Consider the following 20,542-nt stretch of genomic DNA (forward strand, 5'->3'; position numbering starts at 1 on the left):
AATGTATCAAAAGTGGGGTTGCATTAGAGAACATTCTGAATAAATTCTAATTTAATGCCTGATTTTGGCATTAAAACTAGTTTAAAATGTGCTGTTTTAAACTAGAGAAAGAACGGTTCAGATGACTATTTGAAGCCCCAGACATTCACACCCATGAATGTAGATGAACTATTGACCAGGACTTATGAATTCACAAGTTTATTTAAAACGCTTTTTAAATAAATTAAAAAAACATTTTTCATTGTAAAATTAATTAAATGAAAATATTAATAAATTAACTATGAATGTGTTAAATAACATTTTTAAAACCGTTAAGTTATTTGTAATTTTTTTTCAAAAACGTAAAGATACCATAAAAAACATTTTAAATAAATTTTATCGCTTTAAATTTCCTCTTTTCTCCAACGAGTCTCGCAGGTACGTGGCAACCTCCGCCGTAGAGTTGTGACCCGGAAGTACTTGACAGGCACTAAAACAAGAGGTTGTTCTGTTAGCATTTTTTTGTTGTTTCCTGTTTAACACCTCGAGAAGTTTCAATATAATTTTTGACCAGACACCCAAACTGGAAAAGATACATCTTGTAGCACCACAATGGAGGACTGACGTGATAGCATTCTAGTTTTTTTTTTTGTTTGTCAAGCCCGTGAGTCGGATATTAACTGAAGCTAGTTAGCATTAGCGTCGCTATTGAGGCCAAAAAGGCTGCAGTGTTCCTGATAGTTGTGTTTGTTTTGGAGTTTGACAGACCATTATTCGTAGACTCTTGTTAAATTATCAACCCGTCTTGAGCAGTGGCTACATCCAGGGCATGGTGGTGAACCGTGAAAGCTTCAGGTTCTGTGCTAAAAGTTTGACTTTGATGGTTTAGCAGTAGGCTAGCTGAAAAGGGAAAGTGCAGCCATGGACGATTTTAGCTCAATTAGCCTGCTGTCTCTTGCGATGTTGGTGGGATGTTACGTGGCCGGGACGATACCTCTTGCTGTCAACTTCTCGGAGGTAAGTTTCGAACAAATCTATAACAAAACAACGACGACCTCTTTCAGCTTTAATGGAAAAGTTCAGCTCCAAAAGTGTTGATCCCCCCTCAGAAACTCGTATCATTATATCGATTGAATGAATAGTGTTTTTCTTGTGCTGAGGTTCTGTTCGTGACTGTGTGTGTTTTCTTTTTACCCCCAGGAGAAACTGAAGCTGATCACCGTGCTGGGAGCAGGGCTGCTTTGTGGAACAGCGCTAGCTGTTATCATTCCCGAGGGAGTCCACGCACTTTATGAAGAGATCCTTGAAGGTAGAGTATCTGGTTACCACCTGAAATACTAACTCAGAGGCTTCTGTGCTCCCTGTTTGTCTCCCATCAACACGTGTTCATGCAAGAACTGACTTTGTGTCAGCTTACAATCATTACTTCACTCTAACGAACTTGTATCTAGATCAATCAATCAAATTTTATTTGTATAGCACATTTAAGCAGCAAGGCATTTCAAAGTGCTTTACATCATAATAAACACAAAAACACAGAGTCATGCAACATAGAATCAACAATCAAAACATTACATTAAGTCAAGTGCCATCATTAAATTTGTAATTGATTATGTTTCAAATATAACTAAACAGGTGGGGTTTTAGTCGAGATTTAAAGGAAGTCAGAGTTTCAGCTGTTTTACAGTTTTCTGGAAGTTTGTTGCAAATTTGTGGCGCATAGAAGCTGAATGCTGCTTCTCCTCGTTTGGTTCTGGTTCTGGGGATGCAGAGCAGAACCATCAGGTCAGAGTCCATCACTACTCCCAGGTTTCGGGCTGATCGCTGGTTTTAGTTGTAATAAAACCTAGTGATCAGATAAGATAAGAACTTAGAGAGTTACATTATGGTCATTGTTGACCGTTAAGATTGTAGAGAGTCTAAAAGTCTCCAACATAATAAATTAGTTGGGTTTTTAATGCAAGTAAAAATGCTTTGGGGAAGTTTTCAGACTCCTTTAGCTTTCGCTCATTATTTTGACTTGTTAAAACCACAAACTTGTGTGAACTTTATGCGATACATTAGATTCTACCATGCGAGTCGTGTGCCTCAGCTGTCCCTTTTTTTTATTGCATATTTATTTTTGTTTCCAAGCTCATTTTTATGTTAAAAATTGGCCATATCAATGAACAATTACATATAAATACACAAGGTTATAGCAAAGTGGTTAATTTCTCTGTTCCTGTTGGCAGATTGATGTTACCTGTTAATCTGTTTTAACATCAGTTTAGTTATTGTTCTGTTCTCCATCCCCCAAAATCTGTTGATGTTTGAAATAAAAACATAAAACCATAAAAAAATAAAATAAACTAACCAACTATTTGGTTGTTTAAAAAGCTCATCTGAGAATTGAGCCATTTTTTTCTGATCACAGAAAGTTCTCAGAAAAAAAAAAAACATCTCTTCCCCAAAAGTTCAAGAGAAACACATTTAAATTTCTGTTTATACTGGAAAGATGGGCACTTCCCATCTGCAGTCAGTCTTTTTTTGTGTGTTTTTTTTTTGTTTTGTTTTTTTGTTAACATATTAAGATTATATACTTGGAGAAATGACCCTGACGCATACTTTAGCAGGCACGATAAGAACTATTTACGTCTTTAAAATGTTGAGGTAAAGCTGTCGATGCTTCCCCGGCTCCACGGCTGTGATCTATGAAACCAGATTAAAAACGCAGTCGGGACGTTTGTCCTCACACCGTTACTCTGTCTCTGCTGTAGAACTTCGTCTCGGCATCATTTATGTCAGAACCAAAAAGGGCTTTTTGCTTTAAGAACCACAACAAAAGTATGTTTGGTGTGGTTTAATTAGCAGGTCACATTATTTGTTCTTTGATGTTTTGTGTTTGATTTTATTTTAAAGGAACGAAACAAGCAGTTTGGAGTTTTCTATAGAAACATTTGCTGCTTTGAGAGTGAAAAAACTACATTTTTTCTAGTAAAGCGCCTCAATCCGAAGCTGTTAAAACAAGAAAGTTATTTGAAATTAATGCAGAGCTTTTTGATGGACTGGCTACATAAAAAACAACCTTTAGTGTCCAAACATGTCAGATTTCGGACATCTTTATCAATTTGAGTCTCAGTTTAGAGTTTTTTTTTTATTTCATTAGACTTTGATTTGCAATGTGTTCATCCTCCTCGAATGATTTCCACGCTTTATAATGATGGCACATAATTCAATGTATGTTAATGGGCAAAGCAGCACAAAGTGGAAGGAAAATAACACATAAAAATATATCTAGAAAAAGTGCTGTGAATTTGTTACCCGGCTTTCCTTTTACTCGGAAACACAATCCTGTTTGTCCACATGCCTTCAGAAATCACCTACTGAGTAAAATGCATCTTCTCCAACTTATTCTCAGTCTTTGAACAAATAACATTATAGAAACAAGAAGCATATCAGGGATAAAGTCGGGAAGTTTTAAAATGAAGTCAGGCTTATGAGAAAGCTCTAAAAAAAAAAAAAAAAGTAATTGTTGAAGTTCCCACTTCCCTTGTAGAGAGACAGCAGATATTTGCAGGTCAGTCCTGCAACACTCCTGTTTTTATGTGGCCCTCTAGACTCCAAGTTATGTCAATCAGTTCCTCCAGTTTTTTGATTCCGCAATGGTAGAAATTCATGCAAAATCAACAGATTCTCGCATTTAATTTTTTATTTATTTAATTTTATTTTTTTGTGCTGATGCATGATTTTCCGCAAAAATGGTCTGAAATGTCGGGTTTAAGAGACTGCTCACTCCCACCTGCAGGTGGCAGTGTTTGTTGCCTTTACTTGATAAGTTAACATGGTACATAATTGCAAATTTTCTTGCAGATATTTATAAATTGGTACCACAAAATCTGTGATTTTAATTGGCAAATAAAAAAAAAGAAGAAACAAACTAAAAAATTATGCGATTATTTTTGATAATAATTGCATGAACGGACAGATCAGTGTGAGAATATCTTTAATATTTAATTTTAAGAAGTACTTATTGAAAGCAGAAACAACTGTTTCTTAATATTTTAATAGTTTGTCAATCTTGATATGGGGCAAAATGAGTTTCTGACCACTGCATTAAACAATAAGGAACCGATTGGGGCAGTTCAGCTTCCAGAGGGTTTGCAACCCGATGGACACAGCAAACGCTACGGTGGAACAGGTTCATTAGAGCTTATTAATGTCTTAGGGTGGCCCAGTCAAAGTCAAGAGTCACATCTCTCCGTCTTATCTCACTTTTGCAAAGATGTGGCATAATCCCCCTAAGACTCCAAAAGGCACGTTAAAGTATCAACTCTACATTCCGCACTTTTCAGATTATAATCTGCTGCTTATAATCCAAAGTGCTTCTTGTGCAGTTTTGACCCCATCACTTGCGTACATTTGACGTTTACCGGTCCGTCCGCGTTTCCTTCCCGTAGGCGCTCACCACAGCCACAGTCGGGTCGGGGCGGCCGAAGTGTCGGAGGCCAAAGTGGAAGCAGTGGCGGCTCTGGACACAACGGGGAAACACGAGCACGACCACGAGCAGCTGCACGCCTGCATCGGCGTCTCCCTGGTTCTGGGCTTCGTCTTCATGCTGCTGGTGGACCAGATAGGCAGCTCTCACGTTCACAACTCTGAAGGTCAGCAAGATGAGACGTCAGTCAGTCAAAGCAGCTAACGTTTGATGAAAATGTACAGAGGTGATCGTTTGTGCCAGTTTGTCTTCTAAAAGCAAATATATTTTTGTTGTCCATCTCAGATCCAGAGTCGGGAAGAGTCAACAGCTCGAAAATCACCACTACTCTGGGACTTGTAGTCCATGCTGCAGGTAAGTCGACGATTCATCTTCTGTCAAAGACGCAGATGTTCGAGGGTGATTATTTCCCCTTCGGTACCACTTTTCAATAAGACTCCCCTTATAGATGACTAATAAACAGTTTATCTGTATCTTATCCAGTCATAAACTCTTTATAAATCATTATCAATTGTTTATTATGCATTAATTAAACATGTAATAAAAACTTATAAATACTTGTTGTACTTACAGGTTGTTTAGTAGAAAAACGCTGGTGGATTCTGTCTTCTTCTCACCCTTAATTAATGCATAATAAACAGTTATTACTGATTTATAAAGTGTTTAATGATGAATTAACATATCCATGAACTACTTATGAACTTCCCATAGGCTAATAAAGGGAAGCTTTACTGTTTACTCTTTACTTTTCCCAGTAATCTTGTTTTAGTTTTGATGATTTGAATGGACTAAATGGACTCGGATGCTGTGTTGACCCTTGTTTCCAGCTGACGGCGTGGCGTTAGGAGCGGCTGCCTCAACGTCTCAGACCAGCGTCCAGCTCATTGTTTTTGTAGCCATTATGCTACATAAGGTAAAAAAAACAAACAAAAAAAGAAAAACACTTTTTAAAATCTGTATTGTGTATTTATTTGCTATACATAACCCTGTCGCAATAATCTGTAAACCAGTTAATCACATGATAAATTAAAATGAGCTGTTTTGTTTACATAATCCATTTTATTTCTGGTTTCTGTTGTGTGTGACTTTTATTTTCATTTTATATATTTATTTTTTGTTGTTTTGTTTACTTTGGATGTTTAAAACATCTTCCAGTGCTAAGTGTTAAATTAAAGTTTATTGATCTTTGAGAGAGCAAAGTTGCATGGTCATTATCAATATGTTGGTTGAAAATGGTCTCAAAACAATATTATCGTTTATCGCAATAATTATGGGGGCAGTTTATCGTCCAGCAGGATTTGCTAACGTGACAGGCTTCGTTATAGCGCTACGTTTCTACCTTCTTTCTCTTTTTTTTTTTGTTTGTTTGTTTCGTCAGTATGCGGACATTTTTGTGCTCAGAAATGACTACAGAAGAAATCTGCTCTGAGATCGGTTTACTATGCAGTGACCTGCATTGCTCTGCCCTCTGACCTTTAGGCTCCAGCGGCTTTCGGCTTGGTCTCGTTCCTGATGCACGCCGGCCTCGAGAGGAACCGCATCCGCAAACACCTCCTGGTGTTCGCCTTGGCAGCCCCCGTTCTCGCCATGATCACGTTTTTAGGCCTCAGTCAGGTGAGCCACGTTTGCAGCCGGGTTTCCATTTGGGTCGAGTCCTGACTTGCAGTGGAAATAGAAATGTTTTCTTTCTGTTGACACCTGGGCTGCCATTTCAGAAAATCCTCAGAAACTCAGAAAACTATTTATCTGCCATTATTGGTGGCCATGCTAACTAGCCTTAGCATTTGCAACAGGCTATGTTATAGTGAAGCATCTGTAATGTAGGAGAGAGAAAGAGGGAGAGCAGTGAGTACATGAGTGATTGTCAGGTCAAAGACCCTCCCCCTGTCTCTGATTGGCTGTTTCTAGTTAGCACTGGGAGAAGGAAGAGGAGCTTTTTTATTTTTATTTCTGTCTCACTATGCTGTCACAACATGATTGTTTTAAAAAATATATTAAAAAGCATATTTAAAAAAAAAAAAGTTATATACCGCATCTTTAAATATTTGTATGATGTTCTTTATCCAGTTATATTAACAGTAAACATTGCATTTTAATCTCTTTAAAGCTAAAAATAATTCAGTTAAACAGCAAAAAAAAATAAAAAAATGGCTGCCCACATTCACATGCTGTAGAAAGTTTAAATGGGATTCTTCAGCTTCCTGTTTCACACCGTTCTCTCGTTTCTTTATTTCCCCCTTCACAGAGCAGCAAAGAAGCCTTGTCGGACATCAACGCCACCGGGGTGGCCATGCTCTTCTCCGCTGGCACCTTCCTCTACGTGGCCACCGTTCACGTTCTCCCCGAGGTCGGCGGCGGCGGCCACAGCCACTCCGCCGCCGGGGGCAACGGCGGGAAGGGACTGAGCAAAGTGGAGGTGGGCTCTCTGGTTCTAGGCTGCCTCATCCCTCTGGTGCTGTCGGTTGGCCACCACCATTAGACCGACGGAGCGGGGGGGGACCCGGGGGCCCGGACTCTGGACGCGTGTACAGAGGGGAGGACGCTGGAATCGAGATGTCAGACTTTGCGAGTTTTAAATGTCTTGCTGCTGGACCAGACAGATGTCGCTGCAGGGACGCCACGACTTGATCAATGGCCGGAACGAGGGGAATCAGAGCTGAGACAACCAAGGGACACGGCGATGTTTTATCTGTCGCCACAATACGTATTCTTTCACTCTACCCGAAATCTTAAGTTGAGACAACGTAGATTTTTTTTTAATTTTCCCCTGTTTAGCTCAATGTGTTTAGATCCAAACAGATTAACGTTATCATGCTCGTTTAACTTTCCTGCTTCGGTTTTATCGTCTTTTATTTTTTTTAAACCGGGTGGCTGTCATACGGTGAGATTTGGTGTTGGTTGAGCTTGTGATTTATTTTAATTTTGTTTTGTTTTTTTTGGTTGTGAAAATCAATTTTTTATATATATTCATGTACAGAATGTAAATTTCTCTAACTGATTTTTTTTTTTTTCCAAGTGCCATAATAAAGAAACCAGTAGCAAAAGATGGCAACAACAGCGTCGTCGCCGTGACAACCTTGCGATTGGGGAAAACCCAGATGGACCAGCTTGCAAACCTCTGGGTTTCAGGTGTCACTTTATCTATCAAGTGTTGCTCTTAAACCTTTCGGAAAGCTAAATTGCTCCTCGACGCCTGCGTCCGCTCCCTTTCCGGTGCATGGATTCCCGTAAAAATCACACGCAAAGGCCGATCTTTAAAGACGGCCACCATTTTTGTTACGTCGATTTTTCTTTATTTATGGTTTCACTTTCTATCTGTCGGTTTCTTCTCCCTGTAAAACTTACTGTAAATGAAAGCATTCTGTACATATTTGTCTTAAGTGATTGTCGAGTTCAGATGGAGGGCATCTCGAATGACAAACATGTCTTACAGAAAAGGAAAAAAAACATCTTTAGGGACCATCAGCTCAGGAGAATAGAGTATAATGTCTGTGAAGAACTTTTAACGTGTCGGATGATTCTCACTAGTAAGAAAGGGCAATAAACCTGAAACGGGCGGTGAGGATTTGGGGTTAAATTGCTTCGTTTTGCTGCGGTGAAGCCTGTAAACGGTGTGTACAGTGTAACACTTGTAATGTGATTCCTGAATGCGGATCCGTGACCTTCGCCTCCGACTCCAGTCCCAATAAAACTGAAAGTCCATTAAAATCTGAGCGGGTTGCTCATCTGTGTGTATGGTGTTGATGTGCCACTGTACCCGCTCACAGCAGCGCGTCTGTAACTTGTATGCTCCACACGGCGACCTTACTCCACACACTCAATGGAGTATAAAGAAAATGTGTATAAATACTTTTTCCTATATGAATTTTCTTGTCTTATTTTTTCCTTTTCTTGTATGAATTTTGTGCCTCCAGACTACAGTTAAAGACTACATCTTTCTGAAATTTACCTTAAAGGGGCAGCATTGTGTTTTCCAGCCACATAAATTAATTTTATAGCATGATCAAGTAAGTCTGTTGCCTTCAGTTGCTAAAATTGCTGAATACGTCAAATAAGACTTAAAAGAATTCGGCTTAGAAATTTAACGCCTTGAAACTGGTCCTCTTTAAGGAACTCCTGCTCTTTCTGACACTCCACCTTCAGGAATTTTATCACAGCATCACTCCTCTATGAACCCTTTAACAACGTGTTAATAGGTGTTTGCTAATTGCTGCTGGCTAGTCTGAAGGAGCAGAGTAGGGGAGTTCTCAAAGCTACTTCCACACAGGCATTTTGCCCAACTCAACGGATTGCCAGGGGAGATTAACAGATTTCTTAAACATGCAGGAAAGAATTAAGGAAATGCTAAAGGTATGTGTTTGATGAGGGAATAACACTACATGATGTAAAATGCAAAAAGTTGATTTTGCATAATACTGCCAAGACATTTGTCTCTGAAATTCAGTGACTTTTGAAGGACAAACTGTTTACGACTACGTATTAGAGCCTTTGTAGATAGAATAAAAAAAAATTTTATTTACCGCAAAAAGTTTGAAAATTTTCTGGAAATAAACAAAACTGGGAATTTCTGAGCCTAAAAAGCTGAAAATTTGAGATTATTCTCAAAAATTAGAAAAAAAAAAAACATTGGGAAATTTCTGAGTTTCAAAAATGTTTAACTTTTGAAACTGAAAATTTCCAAAAGTCTAACCTTTTTTACTTTTCAAAATAAAATTTTCAAAAAAAAAAAAAATTCTAGCAAATTTTGAGATTTCAAGCTTAATCTCAAAGTTTCTGAGTGTTATTATTTTATTCTTATTACTATTATTTTATTTTGTACTCCTCTGTTTTCTACCTACAATGGCCCTGACCCGCAGTTTATGCTGGATCCAATTTTGTAAGAGGTCAAATTACAGGACTTCGAAGTCAGACCTGGAAATGTTGACATTGCTTCATAAAATCGCGGGAAACGACATTAAATTGAATTTTAACATGACAAAAAAAATGTCAACATGTCAGTTATATAACTTTGAGACTGTTCCTCTATGTCCGGTTCGTCCAGGCCGTTTCATCTGGAAGCTCTCCGCGCGGCTAATGCGTCTCACCGGCCTGGACGCTAAAGCCGAGCCGTGAGTATCTGTATAATCCGCCGCCCTTCCACTCAGACACATGTGCTGGGAATTAATCTGACACTGATGACACTGAAGCTGCATGTCAGACTCTCCGGTCCCTTTTACTAGAAAGTCCTGCCACACAAACAGATGTCCTCCTCACCATTCGCTGCTTCTGAAACATACGGAGGGAGCAAATTATAAATGAGAGGGAGAGACAGAGAGAGACCCAGTAGGTCGTACCTGCCGGTAGCTGTAAACTGAGAGTGCTGTAATCTGAATAACAGCTTTTACTGGCCGGACTCTATCGACCGGCTTCAGATTTAGCAACTCATTCCTAAAGCTTCCCTCCCTCCCTGATGTGCTCTCGATGCGGTGCGGGTCTGTCTGCCTCCAGCTGACGAGCGTATTGGCAGCTGCATCATTCCAGCCTGCTGAGTTATTGGGATTTGCCTCCTGCTTCCTCCTCCGCCTGCCTGGTATTGAGGCTGGATGCGCCTGCAGGATCTCTGCGTGTTTTGTTTCTAATCGAATGTTGTTGGACTAATTGTTATTGACAGACTGTGCAACACTTTATATATATATATATATATATATCTACATTTATTTTTTATTTTTGGCCCCACCTCCCAGGGTGAGGGGAATTCTGTTGAGGGGATGTTCTCATCTTCATCCAGAAACTCTTTGCTGTCACCCTGGACGTCCATGGAGCAGTCAGACTCCGAAGCGCTGGACATCAGCACCAAGGTGCAGCTGCACGGCGTGCTGTGGAAGAGACCCTTCGGACGGCCGTCGGCCAAGTGGTCCCGCAGGTGAGTGGAGGAGAGGGGTATGTGCACTGTAAAAACAAAAAAAACGTAAATCTCACGGTATACGGTAACTCTAACAGTCGTGGCTCCCAGAATTCCACCGTAAAATTACCGGTAAAACATTTTATTGTTTCACGGTTAGACGGTATTGGCATTTTTCTTTCTTTTTCTTTTTTTACATTTTAAAAATGATGCTGCAAAAGCAAACATTTTAGCTTAAAGGTGGGAAAAAAGACAAATGTTTTCCCGTAAAATGAACATAAAAACAATGTAAAAATGTACAAATTACAATTTTCACAGATTCATTTATCAACAGCAACTTCACATCAAATCAACAGTTTATGTTTACTTTATGGGTTTCCTCACACAACATTACTGTTTATCATAGATTTTTTTTTACAGTGCGTGATCTCTCTCTCTTTTTTTCTTTACTTGCTTTTCTGGGTTATTTCAGGTAGTTGGCTAAATCCTGCATTTGTACTGCATATATTAATTCCACTCAAAAGCATCTGAGTGGATCTAAAAAATGGTTCACTTAAAGAAAATCCCTTACTTAATTTGAATCTAAAGTAAAAATCCTTATTTTACTCCAGAAACACGTGACTGCAAAAACATAATATTTTATTTTTGGTCTAGTTCTCAGTGCAAATATATTTGGAATAAGACAAAATTGACTTCAAAGTAAATTTTCAGCATGAGGTAGGTGTTTTGATGAAAAAGTACTAGTTATTACTGAAATAGTCTGTCCATGGAACAAGGTATTTCAACTTATTATTGTTCCATGGACTGATTCACTTCCAGCTAGTACTTTTTCATCAATGCTAAGGTATTAAGGAATTATTGACTTAAAACAAGCTCCTATATTGTGCTGAAAAATGACTTGCTTTGTGTATTTTGTGTTTTGTGTATTCAAGACATCTGTGTGTGTGTGTGTGTGTGTGTGTGTGTGTGTGTGTGTGTGTTCAAAAATGATTGTTTTAATCTCAAGAGATTGAGGTAATAAAAACCCCAAAATATTTTAATTTTTCAGCCATAACATTATAGCCACCACACCACCAGTCTTGTTACTCTGTAGTATTTTGCTAAATGATATCTGATAACAGTTATTAAGTTGTGCTATTTTGACTTCTTATATTGTCACAATTTAACAATGAAGATAGTGGGTAAAAATAAAAAACAACCTTAATGAAAGAATTATAATGGGCCAAAAAAAAAAGAATCAAAATAAGAGAAATGTCGAATCTTTTTTCAGAGCAGCTGGACACAGCTGGACAATCAAAATCAACCAGTAGCTGGTGAAATGTAGCTAATGGGATCTTTGTAAACATCTCAAGGCGTTCTGTCCGGTCCATCATCCAAAACCCAAGAGTGTTGTGCACATGAAAACATACAAAGACCCAGCTGTTCACTGACATTAACAAGCTGGGCAAGAATGGCATTAAGTAGAGAAGCGGCCATGATTCCCATGGTAACTGGAGAAGCTGCGGGGATACACAACTCAAGTTGAAGAAGGCTTTTATTGAAAGGAAGCCATAAGACGTCCCATTTAGACATTTTTGGGTCAACAAGTGTAAACATGCAGCCAGATCTGTAACGGAACGGCTTAAATCCCAGCATAGTCATGTATTAGAATGGCCTAGTCAAAGTCCAAAGCAAAATCATCTCGCCAAGTGCAGGAGTTTCAATTAAAGGGTCTAACTGGACTTGCACAGGAGATGATTTACTTTTGCAGTAGAAATGTCGTTCACGGAGGTTATGGTGTTGGTGCGGTACATACTCGCTAGCTTCAAGAAATTACCGTTAATCTGATATTTTTCTAAAGTGCATGCTTTTTACTGCTTTGTTCATATTCTAAGGCGTTCAGATTCTCATTCCTAAACTATTGTTCTGCTTCCACCGTGCTTCATGATGTTTGTCTGTTCACTTGCAATGACGTTTCCTTTCACATGAGATGACGAGCTCAAAGAGTTTGATTTAGCAGTGCTTGCTAATGCTCAGAAAACATTCATGGAGTTGAAATTTAAAGGAAAATTCCTTTAAATTCAATTTAAAAGAATAAAGGAGTAAATTCCGTCCATTTTTCCTTTGTCTAACGTTGCTTGAAAGCAAAGTTTTATGCTTTTTGCGGTTCCGGTCCACTAACGTAGGTTGGCATAGAAAGTTAAGCTAGCTGAGCTGCCTGCCAGGGCAGCTGATGTCGACTACAAGAGCGTTGGCAGATGTTGGTTCTTTTCAGGGTTCACTCACTGCTGCTTTCATTGTCTCCTCGGTACAAAAGATTCTTCATCATCAAAGACAGCTTCTTGCTCTACTATGCAGAGAGCGAGAAGAGGAGCTTCGAGAGCAACAGGTACTTCAATATCCATCCCAAGGTGAGCAAAACGCCTGGTGAAGGTCACCGCCAACTTTCTGAGCACGTCCTCCTAAAAAACGCTTGGTTTGTTTTCTGTGCCAGGGAGTCATTCCTCTGGGAGGATGCGTGGTGTCGTCCAACGAGGACATGGGGATGCCTTTTGCCATTGTGGTCAACCTTGAAGATTTTACAGTAGGACTGAGTTTTCTATGAAATAGATAAATGCTCCTGTGAGTTGCAGGAGCTCCATTTGATCAGTTTCTATTACAACTGGAACTGTGACAGTTCCAGTTGTACCAGTTTGGTTTCCTGGTATTTTCACCAAGGTTGAGGTCAGAGCCAACCCAAAGCCTGCGTTGGCCCATTGCCAAGCAACTGTTAATCTGTGTTTTTGATTGTCATCTTGGTAGATGAGCCAGTTGCTTCCGCTTTTTCAAACCATCTGGCCCAAAGCTGTCACCATAAAAGTCTAGAAAATTGATTAGGACGATTAGTGAAATCACGAACTTGAAATGACTGGAATACAAATGTCAGAACGTTTGTGGAATAATTTCAGTTTTTCATCAACATGGGCTGACCAGGTGCTTCTTCCAAAATCAACAGCTTTAAGGAAACACGTATATTGACAAGCCAAATGTCCTCAGGAGAAAAGTTTTACAGTCAGATGACAGAAAGATTCATTTACTTGTCATTTTACCTCATTTTTGACGTCACACTACACTGTGGCTTATTTTACCCCATTTTCGGGGTAAAATGGGGTACGATGTCGTACTGTGTCTCATTTGAACCCATCATGGTATACTATTTGTCATTTTACCTCATTTTTGATGTTGAGACTATACTATATCTCATTTGGCCTAATTTTTGTCATTGTGTGAATTTACCTCATTTTCAACAAAATTCCGACATCATTGGCGACACATATACTGTATCTGATTCAGCCCCATTTTCCACGTAATGTTTCCTTTTACCTCATTTATGTCATCATACTATTTGTCATTTGACCACATTATGGACTTCATACTATATAATATGTTATTTTACCTGATTTGTGACATAATATACTCCGTGTCCTTCGGTCTCATCCCATATTTTGTGTAATTTGGCATAGTTTCAGTGTTTTATCATATTTCTGACTTCATATTATGTCTCATTTTGCCTCATTTTTGACATTATACGATTGGTCATTTGGCCTATTTTTTGATAACATATCAGGTGATTTGACCTCATTTTCGACATCATTCATTGTTCTGATAAAACACCATTTTCTTCCTAACAAATAAAATGAATTATAAAGTTCCTCTAAACAAAATTGTTCTTCAACAAAGCAGCTAGTTATGACCAAATACACCAGACTGAAGACTTTTGACATGCAGTTTACGATGGAAAGAAAAAGGAGAAAGACGTTAAATTATGCAAATGGAAATTATTGAGCTTGTTTTAACTCATCATGCATTAAATTGATTTATGGTTCATTGCAACAGGCCTGGTCTCGCCTCGTGATTTTAACTTTTAAGAGTTGAAGCAAACAACTAAATCTCCACCTGATTTCAGAATAAAAAATTTAAAAATCTCTTCGATCCCGGACTTCAGTATTTTACTACCCCATCAGAAATCCAATGTTTTAAATCTTGATGCCATTACCGACAAAAAGCTGATGCTGCATGCATTACGTCCTCCCCCAGGGGACCATCGTCCTGGCTGCTGAGTCTGAGGAGGAGCAGGTCCAGTGGATAGAGATGCTCCAGGAATCAGGGAAAGTGTGAGTATCTAAAGGCCCTCTGCAGGAATCGAAGTAATCGATAAAATAATGTCAGGGGTTTTGAATCTTTTCCTCCTCCTTGCATTTTCTTTCCGTTGATGGACAGCACATGGAAGAACTCGCAACTAGGGGAGGCGATGATCGAGAGCCTGGAGGCTCAGGGGCTGCAGCTGGCCAAGGAGAAACAAGAATACCTGGGTAAATATGAGCAAGCTCAGTGAATGAGTAGAGAAAATGATTTATTTTTTTTAAATGTGTTTGTTTTCTTAAAGATAAACTTATGGAAGAGACAGAGGAGTTAAGTCACCAAAGAGCACAGAAGGAGGTGAGGTCCTGGTTTCAGTGTTTTTTTTTTTTTTTGTTTGTTCAAAAAACCATCCAGTGCAAAGCACTCATGTCGAGGGACATTAAATGCTGCAGTATGTAACTTTGATAAAAAAATAAAAATAAAAAAAACATAAAAAACCAGGAAGACAGTTAGAACTGTTCATGTTGTGACAGTGTAATATGGGATCTGTGAATCTGAGATCCTCCGCCTTCTGCCTGCCATCTGAAGAAATGCACTGCTCTTGGTCAAAACTGACCAATCAGAGGCAGGAGGAGGGTCTTAGTGCTGTCAGTCATCCCCGTGAATGTGCTGTGAAATGTGTTAATGGCGAAGAAACAGCTCACTGCTCCAGGAAAACCACTTATCTGCTGACTGTTTGACATACTAGCCAAAGCTAGCTAACATTGCTAGCATTAGCTGTCTAACATTGCTTGCTAAGCATTAGCATTCACGACAGGCATTGCTGATGGGAGAAGCTGTATTGAAGCAGAGATCAAGGAGGAAAGGAAAAACCGAAACGTATGTGGGAGAGCAGCGTGCACACGTCCATGATTGACAGCGCTAAGATCCGCCTCTGATTGGTTGCTTCTAGTTAGCGCTGGGAGAACTGAGAAGGCAGAGGAGCTCAATTATTTTCTCCCACAGTTATCTGTCTCATACCGTAGTGACAGTTTAAACAAACATGTCAAGAATTTTTTTTAAAATTTTATATAAACGTTACACGCCGCAGCTCTAAGTGTGCATTTCTGCAGGAGCTGGAGCGTCTCAACCAGGTCCTGGAGGAGGAGAAGAGGAAGTTCGAGGAGGTGGTTCTGGAGCTGAAGGCGGAGCAGGAGCAGATCAAACTGTAACTAACTAACGCTTCATTTCGCTTCAGGATTTCCCAGAGACGGACGAGCGCATTTGTCTGAGCGTGTTGCGTAAAAGTGCTTCTTGCCGTTGCAGAGACCTCGATGACACAACTCAGTCCCTGAAAAGTGTTGACCGGGAAAAAGAAGAGCTGAGTTGCTTAACAGATACGCTTCAAAAGTCCATAGAGGTATTCTTGTTGTTTTCGAAGATTTTCGGCGCGATGCAATAAATTCTTCACCTCATCCTTAATGCGCCTGAGCGCTTGAGAGCTAACAGTTTACACACAGTCAGTTACTTCCTCCTACCAAGCCTTTCCAAATGCTTTCATCGTGTTCAAATGAACTTTTAACCCCATACACGATGTCCTGAAACCTCTGAGTGCTTTAGAACCTGTTAGAAGGAAGCAACTTTGTGCATATTTGCATATCAAGCTTACAAAGTTGGACATAGTGATCGATCGCGATTAACCACGGCGCCAGAGTGCGATTAATCTGATTAAATTTTTAAGTCGATTAACAGCATCGGTGAAAACCAACGCAACAACCAGAAGCCCAGCATAAACTATAGAGATGTCGCTGTTTGTTTTCAGGAGCTCTCCCAGGAGAAACAGCGGAGACTTCTGATGCTGGGGGTGAAAGGTCAGGAAAAGAAGAAGGAGGCGGACCGACAGAGTTCGGGGTCGGCGTGCGAGGATCCCGTGGACGGAGAGGCGGTCCGAGACCCGGAGGTGCTGCAGGACCTGCGGCACATCGAGGAGCAGATGAAGATCCTGCTGAAGGAGAAGGAGCAGGCCGACGAGAAGTGAGCTTCCTGGTGTCCTCGCAGTCGCCCCCCGCCCCCCAGCATGTTCTCCGGTCGTAGCAGCGCCGGTCTGAGCTAATGGTACAGTGGAAATGTGTATCGATCCGAAGCCAAGCAGCTCATTGACGAGGCGCAGTAAGTGGGGATATTACAAGTTGCTGCCATCGACTGTGAAGCACTAATGCTCGGCTCCGACATGCGATCCATAGCGCCGCGTTTCCATGAGCGGGTCAGTTGGGCCGGCCGCTCTGCGACTCCCATCGCATTCATGTCTTGCTGCGTAAACGCGCAGGGCTTTTCCTCGCGTGTCCATAAGATCGTATTGATCTCCGCTCGCACGCCACGCATACGAGTCAAACGCTTTTTAACCCCTTCAGAAGTAAAAAAAGAAATAAAGTCATTCAAGTGGTGTGAGTTTATATTTTAAAAACTCTAAAAAAAAATAAAATAAAAAAAACCCCATAAAAAATAAAATAAATCGATTTGTGAAAACAGAAATAAGTTATAAAACTACTGCAGATACTTTTTCTTTCTTTGCATGGTAACACTCCTGATCTCTATCAGAATGGACATTCAATTAGAAAAAAAGAGTACAATTTAATGGTAGAAAGCATTTTCAAAAGCCTCGTCCAAACTATGACTAACCTGACTTTGGACAATTGTGTTCACGAGAGACGCTGACTGACACACACCTTCTGTCTGAGCGGCCACACAAAAAATTAAAAAAATCAGCAGTTATAACACTATAACACTTGCCAAGCTTCATCACCCATCTTTGTTGAAGCCAAGTAGAGTGTGATGCTAACCAACCAATAGGCAGAAGTTGAAGTGTTAAGACTCCGCCCTCCTCATTTGCATAAACAGACAGAAATGCATACAGAAATGGAAAAGAAAAGAGAGTTCCTTAGGCAATGGCACAAAAACAAATGCAAAAAATATATACATTTCTTGACATAAAAAAATGCATGTATAACAAAAAGGAAAAACAATATATACATTTCTGCTTTTATTTTTTAATTATGTCAGTTTTGGTCCTCCATACCACCCAGAAGCTTTACTCAAGTAAGAGTAATAATACTCATAATAATAATACTACTCAAGCAGAAATAAAAAGTACTTTTTGCTCGCGACGTGTAATCTAATTTATTAAATATGAGCTGAGTTCAGTGTTTCTTGCTTCCTGGCCCTCTCTGTGCAGGCTGAATGAGAACGAGCAGCGCTCCAAGCTGCTGCAGCAGGAGAAGGAGTACTACTCCACCCAGGCCCAGACGCTGCAGCAGTCGCTCTCTCAGCTCACGGCGGACAAGCAGCAGACCGAGGCCGAGCTCAAGGTGACAGAGCATGCACGGCAGGAGCCGAATTAGATTTGTATCCCCTTTCCTTTATAAGAATCCCCCCACCCCCACTAACAGCGTTTCAATACAGATTTGGTGGAATCTGGGAGAGGGGGCGGGGCTTAATGAGCTTAGCTTAAAACCAATCAGTGATTATTGTTTATAGAACAAACTGAGCTCAAACACAAAGATTAATCTTGTGGCATCAGATTGTATCTATGGCAACACAACAAACAAAATTTTATAAAATAAACATCCTTTCAGTCTTAAAGGGGCAGTATTATGTGTTATCCAGTCACATAGTATAATTTTATAACATCAAATATATCAAATATGTTTTAAAAGAAATTTAAAATTGGGCCTCTGTCTCTTTAAGAAGCTCCTGCTCTTTCAGAAACTCTGCCTTCAAGAAGTCAACACAACAGGGCCCCTCTATTAACCTTTTAACATTTTGCTGAGAAGTAGCATTGCGCACAGTTCCACCAGGTGTTTGCTAATTGCTGCTGGCTAGTCTGAAGGAGCTGAGTGTTGGAGTTGTTGGGTAAGGCTGTGAGGTGGCAGCTAAGAGGAGGAGCTTCGTCTTCAAAGGCGGGGCTTGGTCCAACCAAGCACGTTGTTCAGCTGAATGGTTGCCAAGGGAGGTTAAAGGATTTCTAAACACGAATGAACAAAATTAAAGCAACACTTCAGGTTTGTTTTTAGTGAGGGAAAAACATTATAACACAATGTAGAGCTAAAAAAGGTTGATTTTACATAATACTGCCCCTTTAAATAAGAAGAAAAAAAAATCTCTGCTAAAACAGTCAAATCAAGTTCTCAATAAAACAAATATAAACATTTTTATCTACAAAATAGATGAAACGCTGAGTTCATTTAAATCAATGCTAAAAACCCACCTGCTTTGATTCTATACATTTTATATTCCTGATAAACTATAGTTTTGATTAATAATTAATTACTTATCTACTTTTATTTAAAAATAATATTTTTTTTCTATTTTATACATGGTAGTTAATTATAATATAGTTGTTTGTTTTTTTGACAAAAAAAATCACTTGACAAAAAAAATGACTTAGGCCATTATTAGGAAAGTGACAATATTTATCGATATAATATAGTATAATGTTTTTTTTTTCTTCTTCTTTTTTTTAATCAAATAATTATTTGAATTCATTATTGAAAGAAGAAGAAAAACAAACAACATTTAAACGGGCATTTACGGTTGACATGTCCGTACTGATGGTGGCTTTGTGAGGCCAGGCGGAGATCCAGTCGCGCATGGAGCTGGAGCAGCGGCTGAAGCAGGCGGAGGAGGCCCTGCAGGACCTGGAGAAGGGCCTGAACTCGCTGGAGCGGACCAAGGAGAGAGATGAGAAGATGAAGGGGGACGTGACGCAGCTGAGAAGTGAGAGTGTTAGCAATTAGCGCTTGTTTAGATAGCATTAGCTAATCTCATTTTGTGCTAACGACCTGCATTAGCAGCACAGCTGTGCGAAGGTCGCTGAAGGAGAACTCTGGTCTGGTCACTCCAGGACGGCCGTATTAAATGTTTACAGGCATTTAGGACGCTGCGGCTGCAGTCTGCTCTTCTGGTGACTGACGTAGCTTCAGCTAAATGTTAGCTGTGTTAGCTACATTTCATCTAGCAGTCTGTACAGGTATTTTAAAGGCTGCTTACCTGTATGACTGTGAACTTTGATGGTGTGTTTTTTTAGCATAATCCTCCACTTTTTAATGTCCTTGTGTGACAATAGGTGGTATGTACTGCCACCTATTGTCCAATCAGTGTAAATTCATGAAGACTCAACAGCTGAAAGGTGACGGGACATTTTCACTCGTCTTTGTATATTACGAAACCCTTAGAGGTAAAATAAAAATAAAATAAAAATAAAATAAATCTAATTTGGCAGCATACAAAAAAAAAACTGATTTGATTTGACTGATAAAATAATATTCGCCCTTGTAGGGAAATTTTATTTAAACATTTGAGTCGTTAAAATGGACATCACACATCTCTGGTTTTATTAAATACATTGTCATATTTTTAGACCTCATGCCTATTTCTCTGAGACCTCATGACGTTTTTCCCTTTGAGGACTAACACACCCTGAAACGCCTGAAACCATTAAGAAAAATTTCTTGTTATTTTTTACACAAAACGTCTCATTTTTATCCACTTACTGTGAAGTTTGACATTTCATAACAAAATCGATGCAGCTGATATTAACAGTAGAACAAGTACAAAGGAGGCACATTTAGCCATCTTTGTCAGTAAAACTCGAACACACCACGATTGTCTGCTGTCATCTCTCACTGCAACGATTTTTGTGTGTTTGACGATTGTGTGTGTGTGTGTGTGTGTGTTCGTTCACCCAGAGTTCTTCGAGGAGTGCATCTGTGCAGCGGAGATCGAGGCGAAGCTGCCGGCCATCATGAAGAACGCCGTTTACCTACACAAAGCCGCCGCACGCAGGATCAAGAGCTGCCGCATCCAGAGGAGAGCCTCCAGACGCCACTGGTGTGAGTGTGAGCTTCACACACACTCCACTCACGTTCTAGCGGTCGGTCTCACAAACACACATCTGACAGCGGTGGCTATAAATGGCTTTCCTGCTAACATTGGAAAAGAGAAACCAAACTCTGCACAGTATTAACAACCCGATAAACTGATTATTTGTCACAGAATGATACTAAAAGTACAAGTAATGTTGTTTTTGTCATTAAGTTGGAAACTATGTTCTTTAAAAAAAAAAAAAGAAA

The 20,542-nt window shown here is 39.7% G+C and overlaps 2 protein-coding genes across 3 annotated transcripts in view; both read left to right on the top strand.

Annotated features, from left to right (window-relative positions):
- The first annotated feature begins 429 nt into the window (after positions 1–429).
- On the top strand, positions 430–8,318 carry slc39a9 (solute carrier family 39 member 9). The gene is made up of 7 exons (XM_007561910.2): positions 430–996; positions 1,180–1,288; positions 4,416–4,619; positions 4,739–4,807; positions 5,281–5,366; positions 5,933–6,067; positions 6,699–8,318. The coding sequence occupies exons 1-7, from the start codon at positions 901–903 to the stop codon at positions 6,930–6,932; spliced, it is 933 nt and encodes a 310-aa protein (XP_007561972.1). The 5' UTR covers positions 430–900; the 3' UTR covers positions 6,933–8,318.
- Positions 8,319–9,263: 945 nt separating this feature from the next.
- plekhd1 (pleckstrin homology domain containing, family D (with coiled-coil domains) member 1) overlaps positions 9,264–20,542 on the top strand; it is a 13,090-nt gene continuing 1,811 nt past the window's right edge. Inside the window, exons 1-12 of one of the 2 annotated variants that reach the window (XM_007561911.2) lie at positions 9,264–10,355; positions 12,631–12,724; positions 12,808–12,897; positions 14,391–14,467; positions 14,574–14,665; positions 14,740–14,792; positions 15,548–15,642; positions 15,741–15,834; positions 16,237–16,448; positions 17,647–17,779; positions 19,043–19,187; positions 20,159–20,308. In XM_007561911.2, coding sequence (XP_007561973.1) covers positions 10,201–10,355; positions 12,631–12,724; positions 12,808–12,897; positions 14,391–14,467; positions 14,574–14,665; positions 14,740–14,792; positions 15,548–15,642; positions 15,741–15,834; positions 16,237–16,448; positions 17,647–17,779; positions 19,043–19,187; positions 20,159–20,308 — 1,390 coding nt within the window. In that variant the 5' untranslated portion in view covers positions 9,264–10,200. The remainder of the gene's footprint in view (positions 10,356–12,630; positions 12,725–12,807; positions 12,898–14,390; positions 14,468–14,573; positions 14,666–14,739; positions 14,793–15,547; positions 15,643–15,740; positions 15,835–16,236; positions 16,449–17,646; positions 17,780–19,042; positions 19,188–20,158; positions 20,309–20,542) is intronic. The other variant, XM_007561912.2, reaches the window with a different exon arrangement.

Source organism: Poecilia formosa, unplaced genomic scaffold (assembly GCF_000485575.1).
Source record: "Poecilia formosa unplaced genomic scaffold, Poecilia_formosa-5.1.2 Scaffold131, whole genome shotgun sequence".
NCBI lineage: Eukaryota > Metazoa > Chordata > Actinopteri > Cyprinodontiformes > Poeciliidae > Poecilia > Poecilia formosa.

Coding starts and splice junctions, on each gene's coding strand:
- slc39a9 (XM_007561910.2), top strand. CDS start 901: ATGGACGATTTTAGCTCAATTAGCCTGCTGTCTCTTGCGATGTTGGTG. Junction 4,808..5,280: donor ACTTGTAGTCCATGCTGCAG/GTAAGTCGACGA, acceptor CCTTGTTTCCAG/CTGACGGCGTGGCGTTAGGA. Junction 6,068..6,698: donor CGTTTTTAGGCCTCAGTCAG/GTGAGCCACGTT, acceptor CCCCCTTCACAG/AGCAGCAAAGAAGCCTTGTC.